Source organism: Rhinatrema bivittatum, chromosome 6 (assembly GCF_901001135.1).
Source record: "Rhinatrema bivittatum chromosome 6, aRhiBiv1.1, whole genome shotgun sequence".
NCBI lineage: Eukaryota > Metazoa > Chordata > Amphibia > Gymnophiona > Rhinatrematidae > Rhinatrema > Rhinatrema bivittatum.
The window spans coordinates 295259313-295274709 of record NC_042620.1 but is presented as its reverse complement, the minus strand read 5'-3'; the positions used below and the strand labels follow the sequence as shown (position 1 = coordinate 295274709).

General features: G+C 41.7%; 1 protein-coding gene across 1 annotated transcript in view; it reads left to right on the top strand.

Annotated features, from left to right (window-relative positions):
* CENPI (centromere protein I) overlaps positions 1-15397 on the top strand; it is a 252860-nt gene that overhangs the window by 136863 nt on the left and 100600 nt on the right. The window contains 1 exon segment of the mRNA XM_029607381.1: positions 13538-13658. Coding sequence (XP_029463241.1) covers positions 13538-13658 — 121 coding nt within the window.

The window sequence follows — 15397 nt, the reverse complement described above, 5'->3', positions numbered from 1 at the left end:
CCCAGCATCTTGTTTCCAACAGTGGCCAATCCAGGCCATAAGAACCTGGCAAGTACCCGAAAACTAAGTCTATTCCATGTTATTTTTGCTAGTAATAACAGTAGCTATTTTCTAAGCCAACTTAATAGCAGGTAATGGACTTCTCCAAGAACTTATCCAATTAAACACAGCTATACTAACTGCACTAACCACTTCCTCTGGCAACAAATTCCAGAGTTTAATTGTGCGTTGAGTGAAAAAGAACTTTCTCCGATCAGTTTTAAATGTGCCATATGCTAACTTCATGGAATGCCCCCTAGTCTTTCTATTATCCGAAAGAGTAAATAACTGATTCACATCTTCCCGTTCTAGACCTCTCATGATTTTAAACACCTCTATCATATCCCCCCTCAACTGTCTTTCTCCAAGCTGAAAAGTCCTAACCTCTTTAGTCTTTCCTCAAAGGGGGGCTGTTCTAGTCCCCTTATCATTTTGGTCCCCCTTCTCTGTACCTTTTCCATCTCAGTTATATCTTTTTTGAGATGCGGCGACCAGAATTGTACACAGTATTCAAGGTGCGATCTCACCATGGAGCGATAGAGGAATATGACATTTTCCGTTTTATTCACCATTCCCTTTCTAATAATTCCCAACATTGTTTGCTTTTTTTGACTGCCCCAGCACACTAAACCGATGATTTCAATGTGTTATCCAGAAAGACTAAATGAATTCTTTGCCTCCGTGTTTACTAATGAGGATGTTGGGGAGATACCAGTTCCAGAGATGGTTTTCAGGGGTGATGAGTCAGACGAACTGAACGAAATCACTGTGAACCTGGAAGATGTAGTAGGCCACATTGACAAACTAAAGAGTAGCAAATCACCTGGACTGGATGGTATGCATCCTAAGGTTCTGAAGGAACTCAAAAATGAAATTTCTGATCTATTAGTTAAAATTTGTAACCTATCATTAAAATCATCCATTGTACCTGAAGACTGGAGGGTGGCCAATGTAACCCAAATATTTAAAAAAGGCTCCAGGGGCGATCCGGGTAACTATAGACCAGTGAGCCTGACTTCAGTGCTGGGAAAAATAGTGGAAACTATTTTCAAGATCAAAATCGTAAAGCATATAGAAAGACATGATTTAATGGAAATAGTCAACATGGATTTACCCAAGGGAAGTCTTGCCTAACAAATCTGCTTCATTTTTTTTGAAGGGGTTAATAAACATGTGGATAAAGGTGAACCGGTAGATGTAGTGTATTTGGATTTTCAGAAGGCGTTTGACAAAGTCCCTCATGAGAGGCTTCTACGAAAACTAAAGTCATGGGATAGGAGGCGATGTCCTTTCGTGGATTACAAGCTGGTTAAAAGACAGGAAACAGAGAGTAGGATTAAATGGTCAATTTTCTCAGTGGAAAAGGGTAAACAGTGGAGTGCCTCAGGGATCTGTACTTGGACCGGTGCTTTTCAATATATATATAAATGATCTGGAAAGGAATACGACGAGTGATGTTATCAAATTTGCGGATGATACAAAATTATTCAGAGTAGTTAAATCACAAGCAGACTGTGATACATTGCAGGAGGACCTTGCAAGACTTGAAGATTGGGCATCCAAATGGCAGATGAAATTTAATGTGGACAAGTGCAAGGTGTTGCATATAGGGAAAAATAACCGTTGCTGTAATTACACGATGTTAGGTTCCATATTAGGAGCTACCACCCAGAAAAAAGATCTAGGCATCATAGTGGATAATACTTTAAAATCATCAGCTCAGTGTGCTGCAGCAGTCAAAAAAGCAAATAAAATGTTAAGAGTTATTAGGAAGGGAATGGTTAATAGAACGGAAAATGTCATAATGCCTCTATATTGCTCCATGGTGAGACCACACCTTGAATACTGTGTACAATTCTGGTCGCCGCATCTCAAAAAAGATATAGTTGCAATGGAGAAGGTACAGAGAAGGGCAACCAGAATGATAGAGGGGGATGGAACAGCTTCCCTATGAGGAAAGGCTGAAGAGGTTAGGGCTGTTCAGCTTGGAGAAGAGATGGCTGAGGAGGGATATGATAGAGGTCTTTAAGATCATGAGAGGTCTTGAACGAGTAGATGTGACTCTGTTATTTTCACTTTCGAATAATAGAAGGACTAGGGGGCATTCCATGAAGTTAGCAAGTAACACATTTGGGACTAATCAGAGAAAATTCTTTTTCACTCAACGCACAATAAAGCTCTGGAATTTGTTGCCAGAGGATGTGGTTAGTGCAGTTAGTGTGGCTGGGTTCAAAAAAGGTTTGGATAAGTTCTTGGAGGACAAGTCAATTAATGGCTATTAATCAATTTTACTTAGGGAATAGCCACTGCTATTAATTGCATCAGTAGCATGGGATCTTCTTAGTGTTTGGGTATTTGTCAGGTTCTTGTGGCCTGGTTTGGCCTCTGTTGGAAACAGGATGCTGGGCTTGATGGACCCTTGGTCTGACCCAGCATGGCAATTTCTTATGTTCTTATGATGCCTAGATCTTTCTTGGGTGGTAGCACCTAATATGGAACCTAACATTATGTAATTATATTATGGGTTATTTTTCCCTATAGGCACTTATCCACATTAAATTTAATCTGCCATTTTGATGCCCAATTTTCCAGTCTCACAAGGTCTTCCTGCAATTTATCACAATCTGCTTGTGATTTAACCACTCTGAACAACTTTGTATCAACTGCAAATTTGATTACCTCACTCGTCGTATTTCTTTCCAGATCATTTATAGATATATTGAAAAGTAAGGGTCCCAATACAGATCCCCGAGGCACTCCACTGTCCACTCCCTTCCACTGAGAAAATTGTCCATTTATTCCTACTCTTTCCTGTCTTTTAGCCAGTTTGTAATCCACGAAAGGACATCGCCACCTATCCCATGACGTTTTACTTTTCCTAGAAGCCTCTCGTGAGGCATTTTCAGAAATGCCTTCTGAAAATCCAAATACACTACATCTACCGGTTCACCTTTATCCACAAGTTTATTAACTCCTTCAAAAAAGTGAAGCAGATTTGTGAGGCAAGACTTGCCTTGGGTAAAGCCATGCTGACTTTGTTCCATTAAACATGTCTTTCTATATGTTCCTTGATTTTGATGTTTAGAACACTTTCCACTATTTCCTGGCACTTAAGTCAGGCTAACTGGTCTGTAGTTTCCCAGATCGCCCCTGGAGCCCTTTTCAAATATTGGGGTTACATTAGCTATCCTCCAGTCTTCAGGTACAATGGATGATTTTAATGATAGGTTACAAATTTTTACTTATATTTCTTGCTATATAAGCTGTAATTGTAATTGTTGATTGTATCTCAAATACTGGTGCAAGTTAATCTTGTTTGTTTTTTGAAAATTTGATAAAAACAAAATACAAATTGTTTTTAGTGGTATGTCCCCAGTGGCTTTTGAAGAGAATACTGGAGGGCTGAGGTCTCTGCTGAGGTATGTCTAGGGTGACATATTTGAAATCTGATTCTGCCTCAATCTGCTGACGGGATCAAAACCCTTTGGTCCTGAGTCCATCTGTCTACACTAAGGAAAATGAAATTATCAGGTAAGTAATTTCTCCAGTCCTTCATTGGAACCAGTAGCTTTTTACCTGTCCACGTCATTCTTAATACTCCCCAGATAAGAATGTGGGAAAACCCCATTTCTGCCATGCTGACTGCAAGAAAACTAGATAAAGTACAGGGGTCAACAGTCTCCAGGATTTGGTGTCATTCAGTTGTTACAATTGGGTTTTACCTGAATCCACTATTAAAAAAAAATGAAGACACACATTCAGTACCAAGTAAAGACCACAAGTTTCTGGGTCACTTTGGCAAGAAAGACATGCTCACTGTATGCATTACAATTCACCAATTGTATGTGGTGCAGTATATCCATGATTGCTTCCATAAGGTGAAGCCTTTCCTCTAACTGGAGGAAGGATCTACTAGTTTTTTTCAGCCATTTTTAAATGCAGAAGATGGCATTCACCACCTCCTCTGTTCAGTCTATGAAGCTTTCGATTCTGGTTCTAGAACCTCTGCATCATCAATTTGGAGCAGTTTGCATGGCATAACTTCAGGCCTGCAGCATATGGTAAGACATGGATGAGAAGCTAGCTGACCTCTCCTGTCTCAGGGGATTACCTCTTTGGAGAAAGGCTTAGGGAGATGATCGCAGAGAAGACCAAAATATGGCAGTTCAGTCCTCCTTGACAGGCCTTAAATAACCATCTGCTCCAAAATGGCCCTTCTATCATTATAAACATCCTTACACAAGTGACCTGTCCACTCTTATCAGCAGTACCATCCTCAAAGTCAACAGCCTCTGTTTCCACCAGACCAAGAGAGAGAATGCCACCAGCCAAAGACCACTGAACAGGCCCATCCTAAACCTGGGTCCAGTTTTTGATCCCATCGGAAAATCCACTTCCAGGTGGTGTAAGAATCCAGCTTTTTCTAGACAGGTGGAACCATATCACAAAGGACTCTTGGGTGCTCTAGTACATTCTGGTTACTAGTTGTATTTCTCCTGCGTTCCACCCCTTCCGCATTGTTCAGTGCTCCAGCTGGATCTATCACATCTGCCACAGCTTCACCTTAAAGCTCGGTCAATTCTGCACCAACGGGTGATAGAGCGCCTACCAGAATATCGCCAAGCATAGGGGTTTTACTCCAGGTACTTATTCCCAAGAAATTGGGGGGGGGGGGGGGAGGAGGTGACTGCAGCCTATTCTGTACCTGAGGCATCTGAACAGGTATCTGCTGCAAGAAAGATTCAAAATCACCTCCCTCAGTACAGATTTACTCTACATTCAGAAGGGTAAAGGAATGTGTACCTTGAACCTCAAAGATGCTTACTTGCACACAGCCATCCACCATTTGCATTGGTGCTAACTTTGATTCAAAGTAGATTCTACCCACTATCAATACAGAGGTCTCCCATTTGGCCTGTCAGCTGCCATGAGAGTCTTCATCAAATGTCTGGTAGCAGCAATATTGTCAAGGGATTAGTCTTCCCTTATGTGGACGATTGGTTAATCACAGCAGGATCTTGAGTGGATTTGTTCATCTTTACATGAAATAATCTCCCACCTACACAGTCTAGGTTTTCTCATAAACTTCAGAAAGTCAAATCTAGTGCTCACTTGGAGACTAAAATTCATTGGGGTGTGAATAGACTCGATGCAAGAGAAGACATTTCTGCCCTCTAATCGAGCAACCATCATGCAATTACTGATCCACAAGCTGTTCTTCTCTCAGCAATTGGCAAGATCTCTGCTGATCATACCAGGTCACTTGGCAGTGACGGTCCATGTGGTTTCACTAGCCCCCCCTGCATAATCTTCATCTTCAGTAGTGCCTACATTCCCAATCGGATCAACCATCCCAGCCATTCTCCATGTAGTGCAAATTTCCTTGGAGATGGTTCAGCAGTTTAGGTGTAGTTTCAACTCATTTCCTTTGAGAAGATGCTCTTCTTTGTTCCCTTCTATTCAAAATAATGTTGACAACAGATGCCTCAGCAAAGGGATGGGGTGCTGATGTAGGATCCTGTTGAACCTAGGGCACTTTGTCTCCAGAGCAAAGTCGATATCAAATAGATATCCTGGAATTAGACTATAAGAAACACATTGTGTTCACCTCTTCAGGGTAAGAGCATTCTGCTTCAGAAAGACAACCAGGTGCCCATGTTTTATATCAACAAACAAGAGGGAACAGGGTCATGGCCCTCTGTCAGGAAGTGCCCAGGATCTGGAATTGGGGGGGAAAAGAATCTGGCCATTTTATATACCTCCTATCTCCTGGGAGTCTTCAACACTTGGGCGGATTGGCTCAGTAAAATTTTCATCCACACGAGTAGTCTGAACAACAATCTGTAGAGGGAAAAAAATCTTCAAATTGTGGGGTCAGCCATCGGTGAACCCGTTTGTGCCTCAGGAACACAGCAAACTTAATTCTGCTCAGCTCTTCCAAGCGATCTCAGAATGGCTCAAGATGGTTTTCTCCTTGACTGGGGGACAAACCTAGTGTACACTTTTTTCCACCAATCCCACCCATTACCAGTACAGTGCGTAAAATTGAAGATCATGCTGGACTGATCCTCATAGCTCCATCATAGCCCAGACAAACTTGGTATGCATATCTTATACAACTTTCCAGTAGTCCTAACATTCCTCTGGGAACAGATCCAATGCAGAATGCATTAGATCCTTTCTCATGCAAGTGTCAGTATCTGCTATGATATTGTCTCCACCTTTTGAATGCTAGTCTTACCACTTCGGTGTGAGTGCACCTCAGCGACATAGCCTACCATAATACTTTGGACAGCAAGCCCATCTCCATTAGGGACCGAGTAGTGATTAGAGTAGTGGACTACAAGCTAGAGCTCAAATCCCACTGCTGCTCCTTGGGACCTGGGGCAAGTCACTTTACCCATCATTGCCTCAGGTACAAACTTAGATTGTACTCCTTTCTGGGGATAGGGGAATACCCACAGCACCTAAATGTAATCTGGTTTGTAGTGCTGAAAAGTATGATATAAAACATAACTTTGATCCAGAAGATTATTAATGAAGGTGTAAACTGGACTGGTATAGCCTTACATTTATAATGTCCTCCAAAGAACACCGAGATGATCTAATAAGGGGCTTCTTAATATTCCTACCAAAGGCTCTACACACTTGGGAGAAGTGCATGAAATAGCTGTTTCAGTTGCAGGTCCTAGATTGTGGAAATAATTGCCTGAAAAATTAACTTTGTCATGATTACACAATATTTGAGAGGACTTAAAATCTGGGTATTTAAATGTGCTTTTGATACTAATTAACTGCCAGACGTCCTTGTTGCAGAATTTATGAAAAGTCAATGTATATTATATTTTTTATTTGTTTTACTCTTTATTTTTTATTTTATTCTGTTTATTTTATGATGTATCTGTACCTTAGAAACTTGTTTTATTAATTTTATATATTATCAATGTAATCTATTGTAAATTGCCCTGCTCTACATGGAAGGACGGTATATAAATATTTGCAAATAAAATAAATCTGCTCATATCTTGTTTCATGAAGACTGTGGCACATCAACCCCTCCAGTTTGAAAACCTCCCATATCATGGGATCTAATATTTTTCTTTCTCAGCTGATGAAACCTCCATTTGAGCCTTTGGAATCTGCCTTGCTAAAATTCTTAGCTTGGATGGTGATTTTTCTAGTCGCTATCACCTCTGCTAGAAGAGTTGGCGATCTTCAGACTCTTGCTCACTATCCTTCATATCTGCAGTTCTTTCACAACAGGGTGGTGCTACGCACTCATCCTAAGTTTTTTCCGAAGATAGTCTCTAACATAGAAACATAGAAATGATGGCAGAAGAAGACCAAACGGCCCATCCAGTCTGCCCAGCAAGCTTCACATTTTTTTTCTCATACTTATCTGTTTCTCTTAGCTCTTTGGTTCTATTTCCCTTCCACCCCCACCATTAATGTAGAGAGCAGTGATGGAGCTGCAACCAAGTGAAATTCAAGCTTGATTAGTTACGGGTAGTAGGGGAAGTAACCGCCGCAATAAGCAAGCTACACCCATGCTTATTTGTTTTACCCAGACTGTGTTATTCAGCCCTTATTGGTTGTTTTTCTTTTCCCCTGCCGTTGAAGCAGGGAGCTATGCTGGATATGCGTGTAGTATCAGTTTTTCTTCTCCCCTGCCATTGAAGCAGAGAGCTATGCTGGATATGCGTGAAGTATCAGTTTTTCTTCTCCCCTGCCGTTGAAGCAGGATATGCATTGAAAGTGAAGTATCAGGCTTATTTGGTTTGGGGTAGTAACCGCCGTAACAAGCCAGCTACTCCCCACTTTGTGAGTGTGAATCCTTTTTTCTTCTCCCCTGCCATTGAAGCAGAGAGCTATGCTGGATATGCGTGAAGTATCCGTTCTTCTTCTCCCCTGCCGTTGAAGCAGAGAGCTATGCTGGATATGCGTGAAGTATCAGTTTTTCTTCTCCCCTGCCGTTGAAGCAGAGAGCTATGCTGGATATGCGTGAAGTATCAGTTTTTCTTCTCCCCTGCCGTTGAAGCAGGGAGCTATGCTGGATATGCGTGAAGTATCAGTTTTTCTTCTCCCCTGCCGTTGAAGCAGAGAGCTATGCTGGATATGCATTGAAAGTGAAGTATCAGGCTTATTTGGTTTGGGGTAGTAACCGCCGTAACAAGCCAGCTACTCCCCACTTTGTGAGTGCGAATCCTTTTTTCCACATTTCCTCTTGCTGTTGTAACTTAGAGCGATGTTGGAGTCACAGTAACCATGTGTATGTTTGTTGAATAAGGGTATTATCTCCAGGCAGTAGCCGTCATTCTGGCGAGCCACCCACTCTTTATTGACGGCCTCTTGATTTTATGGATCCACAGTGTTTATCCCACGCCCCTTTGAAGTCCTTCACAGTTCTGGTCTTCACCACTTCCTTCGGAAGGGCATTCCAGGCATCCACCACCCTCTCCGTGAAGAAATACTTCCTGACATTGGTTCTGAATCTTTCTCCCTGGAGCTTCAAATCGTGACCCCTGGTTCTGCTGATTTTTTTCCTATGGAAAAGGTTTGTCGTTGTCTTTGGATCATTAAAACCTTTCAAGTATCTGAAAGTCTGTATCATATCACCTCTGCTCCTCCTTTCCTCCAGGGTGTACATATTTAGATTCTTCAATCTCTCCTCATAAGTCATTTGATGAAGACCTTCCACTTTTTTGGTCACCCTTCTCTGGACCGCCTCCATCTTGTCTCTGTCTCTTCGGAGATACGGTCTCCAGAACTGAACACAATACTCCAGGTGAGGTCTCACCAAGGACCTGTACAAGGGGGATAATCACTTCCCTTTTCTTACTCGATATTCCTCTCTCTATGCAGCCCAGCATTCTTCTGGCTTTAGCTATCGCCTTGTCACATTGTTTCGCCGACTTCAGATCATTAGACACCATCACCCCAAGGTCTCTCTCCTGCTCCGTGCACATCAGCCTTTCTCCCCCCATCGAATACAGTTCATTCGGATTTCCACTCCCCATATGCATGACTTTGCACTTCTTGGCATTGAATGTCAGCTGCCATGTCTTCGACCACTCTTCCATCTTCCTTAAATCCCGTCTCATTCTCTCCACTCCTTCCGGCGTGTCCACTCTGTTGCAGATCTTAGTGTCATCCGCAAAAAGACATACCTTACCTTCTATCCCTTCCGCAATGTCGCTCACAAAGATATTGAAAAGGACCGGTCCCAACACCGATCCCTGCGGTACACCGCTTAAAACCGCTCTCTCTTCAGAGAGAGTTCCATTTACCATCACACATTGTCTTCTGTCCGTCAACCAGTTTGCAATCCAGGCCACCACCTCGGCACTCACTCCTAAGCTTCTCATTTTATTCACCAGTCTCCTGTGCGGGACAGTGTCAAAAGCTTTGCTGAAATCCAAGTAGATGACATCGAGTGCTCTTCCTCGATCCAATTCCTTGGTTACCCAGTCAAAAAAGTCAATCAGATTTGTCTGACAGGATCTTCCAATGGTGAATCCATGCTGCCTCTGGTCCAGCAATTCTCCCGACTGTAGATAGTTCACTATTCTCTCTTTCAACAGTGACTCCATTACTTTTCCCACCACCGAAGTGAGGCTAACCGGTCTGTAGTTACCAGCCTCTTCTCTGTTCCCACTCTTGTGAAGCGGGACCACCACCGCTCTCCTCCAATCATTCGGCACCACTCCCGTTTCTAGGGATCTATTGAATAGGTCACACAGCGGACCTGCCAGCACATCTCTGAGCTCCCTCAGTATTCTGGGATGAACTTCATCAGGCCCCATGGCTTTGTCCACTTTCAGTTTCACCAGCTCTTCCCATACATTTTCTACTGTAAATGGAGTTACATCTACTCCATTCCCCTCCAGTTTCTTGTTAACTAGTGTCTGTCCTTCTCCAGGGTCCTCTTTAGTGAACACAGAACTGAAGTATTCATTTAATATTTCTGCCATTTCTTCGTCTCTCTCCACACATTGATCCTTTCCACCTTTCAATTTCACTATACCACTTTGAACTTTTCTCTTTTCACTGATGTATCTGAAAAATGTTTTGTTACCACTCTTTACCTCTTTGGCAATCCTCTCTTCCGCTTGACTTTTTGCCATCTTGATTAATTTCTTCGTCTCCCTCAGTTCTACCAGATATTCTTCATTGTGTTCCTCCTTTTGGGATCTTTTATATTTCTTGAACGCTGTTCTTTTAGCCTTTATTTTGTCAGCCACCTCCTTTGAGAACCAGATAGGTTTCATTTTTCTTTTGCTTTTCTTTACTTTTCTAACATATAGATTAGTTGCCTTGGTGATTGCTCCTTTTAGATTGGTCCACTGTTGATCCACATCTCTCTCGTTTTCCCAGCCTTTTAGTTCTTCCTCCAGGTACTTCCCCATTTCATCAAAGTCTGTGTTTTTGAACATCAAAACTTGGGTTTTTGTGCTTCTTTTCCGTGTCCTTTTTGTGATATTAAACCATACCGTTTGATGATCACTGGTGCTGAGGTGGGCACCCACCTGGACGTCTGAGACATTATCTCCATTAGTGAGCACTAAGTCGAGTATAGCTCCTTCTCTCGTGGGTTCCATTACCATTTGTTTGAACAAAGCTACTTGCAGGGCATCTACTATTTCTCTACTATTATTAGATTCTGCAGATGGGATTCTCCAGTCTACATCTGGCATATTAAAGTCTCCAACGATCACCACTTCTCCTTTCTTTGCTATCCTGTGGATGTCTTCAATCAGATCTCTGTCCAGCTCTTCCTTTTGGTTTGGAGGCCTGTAAACCACTCCATATAGATAAATCCAGCATTCTGCTGACATTTCCCCAAGGCCCCCCACACTCATGAAGGTGAAAAAGCCCTCCATAACTTGGTTTGTAAATGGGCCTTGGCATATTACAAAAACAAACTCAACCACATTATTAAACCAATCATCTTTTCATCTCCTATGACCTGAACAGTCTGGGAATAGCGATCGCTAAAATAACTTTGTCAATTGGTTGGTGAGTGCATTCATAAAAAAGCAACCTCACCACATAGTTAAAATTATATACCTTCTGGTCGGGAACACTTTCATACTACACTCAAGCACTGTTTTTATATGCCAATGATTCTTTTATATGTTATAAATTTATTACACTATCATTAAAGAAAATTAACAGAATACTACTAATGCGCATGTTGGTGAATGAGATCTTTAAAATATAATTGCAAAAGTTTAAAGAACACTCAGTCCCAGTTTGGGATCCGTAAGATCATATGTGCAAAGCCAATTATCTAAAGTTCGTAATCTGTTGGCTGGATCCACAGAATTGTACACGCGAAACTTCATTAACCAAAGTTCATAATCTATTAGCTGATATTCAATGACCAAATACTTATCTTGTGATAATTTTTAATGACATCTATGGTAGGATCCACTCCGGAAGGTCTCCTCTTTTCACAAAATATAATGTTTGTAAATCTTCATGAATGGGTTGACATATGTTTTGCAATACTGCATCAGGACGTTTTTATTCATAGATAGCCATTTGAATTACAAAAAAAAATATCAGACTTCCAGTAAATTTGGGCAAACAGTTTTGCATAACCTATTCCCTCTGTAGTTCACTTCTATGGTGGAGTCCTAGTTGTTTTTACTAAGTAAATGCTCAGTGGCAACCCTCAGCTTGGGACTCCTCACATGTACCTTATGCCTTTGTTAACAAATTTATTATAAATGTTCTCTGTATTTGACTATGGAAATATTTTTTCCTGCTTTTTCTGTTTTATGTAAACCGGTATGATTTGCATTTTAATGTAAGAATGTCGGTATATAAAAATTATAAATAAATAAATAAATAAATGTAAAGGCTATCAATGGAAAAAGCAGGCTTGCTTATCGTAAACATTGTTTTCCATAGATAGCAGGATGAATTGGCTATGGAGTACTCTCCTCCCCAGAGAGTAGACTGCATAACTGGACTTAGCTATGGTACTGACTGAGGAGATTCATGAGGCAATGCTCATGAGGGAATTCCCACACATGCTCAGTAGAGCTCAAAACTACTATCTTGGAGAGACAAGTCTGTCTGGTACTGCTGGACGATGTTTTCTCCACAAGTAATGGCTAATTCATTCTACTATCTATGGAAAACATTTACTGTAAGCAAATTTGCTTTTCCTGAGATGGAATGAAATAATATGCAAAGAAAAAAAAGCACATCAGTGAAGGACTCTAGGTCTAAACGTGTGCTGATCTTAAAGGCACTGAACAAGGGCCATGTTATGTATGCAGAACAAGAAAATGAAGACTGCCTGGAATAAATCTGTACTTTAGGCTGTAAGTTAGAGAATGAGTTACAAACACATAAAGAAACTTGACCAGTTATACCCATTTCCAAAGTTGCTAAATTGTGTGAGCTCTCTTCCTGATTTCTAAGCATGCATTACTTGCTCTTTGCTAATTTGATGAAGCTGTTGTAGCAAGAAAGGGAATGCAAGAAAACAAAAACTGGTAATTTGTTTCTCTGAGACAGCTGCAGTTGATGAGGTTTGATCTTTTATTTGTCCTTAAAGCTCTTCTGTAGAGCCGTACAGTATATCAATAGATCTGGGGACATTGAAGAGCCTGCCTGCTGCAAGCAATTTAAGAGATCCAGACTGATAAATGCTATTTTCTCTATGCATCTGTTTTGTTTAATCTTGCTACTAGATAGCACTATAATGCTGATACAGGCATTTTTGTTTTTAAGGAAACCTACCAATGGTGGTTTAGCGTGAAGGGGTTAAGGATAAGGAGCTAGTTTGTAACCTGAAACCCAGAGTTAATCAAAAAGGGGTATGACAGTTATCCTTCCTTACTTCCCACCCCTGACAGAAATTGCTGTCTTTAAACTTTCAAGAGTGTACTGTGTGTCATAACATGGCACATTTTCAATATACTCTTATAACTGTTAAAATGCAAAAAAAAATGCCTGTGAGTAATACCTTGCAGTGCTGCCTGCAGGTCTCAAGACTCCATTTTATATTGAAAATATTTGTAAATTTCTTGCCTGCAGAGGAAGGAAGGGAGCACTTTGGCACTCCCTAACAGCTAGTGCCACATGGCACAACAGCTTTAAGGGAAACCCTTTGCATTCTTTTTGCTCTGAGCTTATTGTGAATCAATTGCTTAAGCAAAGAGCATAGACAGGAATGGATGAGTATGAAAAGCATTATTTCCTACTCTGTGCTCCAAAGGTATCTTTACACTGATAGGACCTGAAAGTTGGAGGATTCAACTCCTGTGAATATTTACTAAAACATCTCTATTTTTTTCAGATTTAGAAATGATTGCACCAGCTCAGTTTGCTAGAGTGAGGCATGCCATGCCACCTTAAATTCTGCCTGCTCTGATGCAGCTAAGACCCTCCCCTGCTGACCCTTGTTGCTGTTATCTGCCATCATATTCTGTTTCTATAAGACCCATAAGGCACATATAGTCTATCCCATTTTGTCTCCTAGTTCCCTGCACAGATGGGCTCAGTGCTGAAGAGTCCCTTGCTGCTGCATTACATAAACTGTATCAGAGATGATTCGGTCTTCCTGAGGCTAAACTACTGGATGGCCCAAGTGCTGCATGAAGGTGAGAAACTTTCTATGACAGCTCTGGCAAGAGAGCTTTTATGATACCACTGTTTGCCTACACACAAATGGGCATATACAGTTTTTTTTGTTTTGTTTATTGTTTTGTGTTTTTTTAGTTTTGTCCTAGTACTTTTTTCTGCTTCTTTGGGATTCCAGCTTAGGCAGAACCATGGATGGGATATGGTACGAGGAGCCTTAATTCGCAACGCCTGTCCCCTCCCAACTTACAGTGGTCCAGTTATAGTGACAGTCCTTCTAGAATCCTGCAATTATGGACCTTAAGATCTGTTGTCATGGGTCACCATTCCATTTTGACTGACCACCACTTCCCCCAGCACCAAATGGCTGTGAATGCTGCCTACATAGCATCCCCAGCTCAGACTATCATGGGAAGTAAACATGCTCTTCATGGTTAGTACACAACACTGCTTCTGAGCCTCCAGGCCAGCCTTTCATTCTTAAGTAGAGCTTACTTGTTAATGTCCATGATGAAACAAATCCCAAACTAATCTCAAAATGAAGATCTCCTTTTTTTTTTTTTTTTTTTTTTTTTTTTTTTGCTACCTGCCTTAACTGTACCTCCTTTTCTGGACAATCACTGGCACTCCAAAATGGTACTTGGCATTTATATTATAGTGCCATATTATAGTGTTATGAAACTTCAGGAGATAAAAAAATAGGCCTGTTGTGTACATCCTCTGTACTCTCATGATTTAGCCCCAGGATTATAAATTATCTTCTGTTATGCCTTTAGGTTTAATTGGCATGAAACTGCTTTTTTTTGGCCAGCAGGTTGACTATGTCTGGCTACTGTCCAGCAAGGCCATGGAGAGACTTAAGAGGCCAGATGTTCCGATTACAGCATTCATTAGTTTTGGTAAGTGTTTAGATTGTTACCCAAGGACATGGGAGTAGGGTGCTGGGAATTTGGCTTAAACATAGACTCTTGTGTACTCTACCTATTTATATTCTCCCAGTACAGGCAGGCTGGTAGTCCTCACCTGTGGGTGATGTCACTGGACGGAACCCTATCACGGAAAACTTTTCTGTCAAAGTTTCTAGAAATTTTGACTGGCAAACTGAGCATTCCCAGCATGCCATGATCCCTGCAGCCACAGGTGTCTCCCTTCAGTCTCTTTTTTTCCTCGCTGTAGTTTGCCTCGCGGTTAGGAGCCCTGTGAGAATTTCTCACACAATTTTTCTCATGGGAAAAAACTTAAATTTTACTTCAAAAAAGATTCCCTCATAGGGGTCTCCCATCATGATAGTGTTTTTCTATTGCTCGGTGAGTAGTCACTATCTCTGGTCTGTTCCCGCTCCCACCTCTTTTGGTGTTCGCAGGCCATCGACCATTTTTGGGCCTCAACCTCTGCCATTATGGCAACAGGTTTCCGAAAATGTCTGGAGTGCCCCTGAACCATGTCGATTACCGACCCACATGATGTCTGTGTACTGTGCCTCGGCTCATCACACGACGTGTCTCACTGCCCACGTTGTGCCCAGATGACTCCGAAGGGTAGGCGGGCTCGCCTCGACAAGATGGAGACTATTCAAAATCAAGTTGACTCCATCCATGTCCACCCAATCGTCATTGGCAGGAGCATCAAACCTCGCCAGGAGCAGCAGGGCAGTGGTGACCATCCGTCACTGACTCAGTCTAAGGCATCTTCATCTACTTCTGTGCTGGAGAAAGACCGGACCAAGCACCGATGCAAGCACCGATGCGAGTCGACTCCC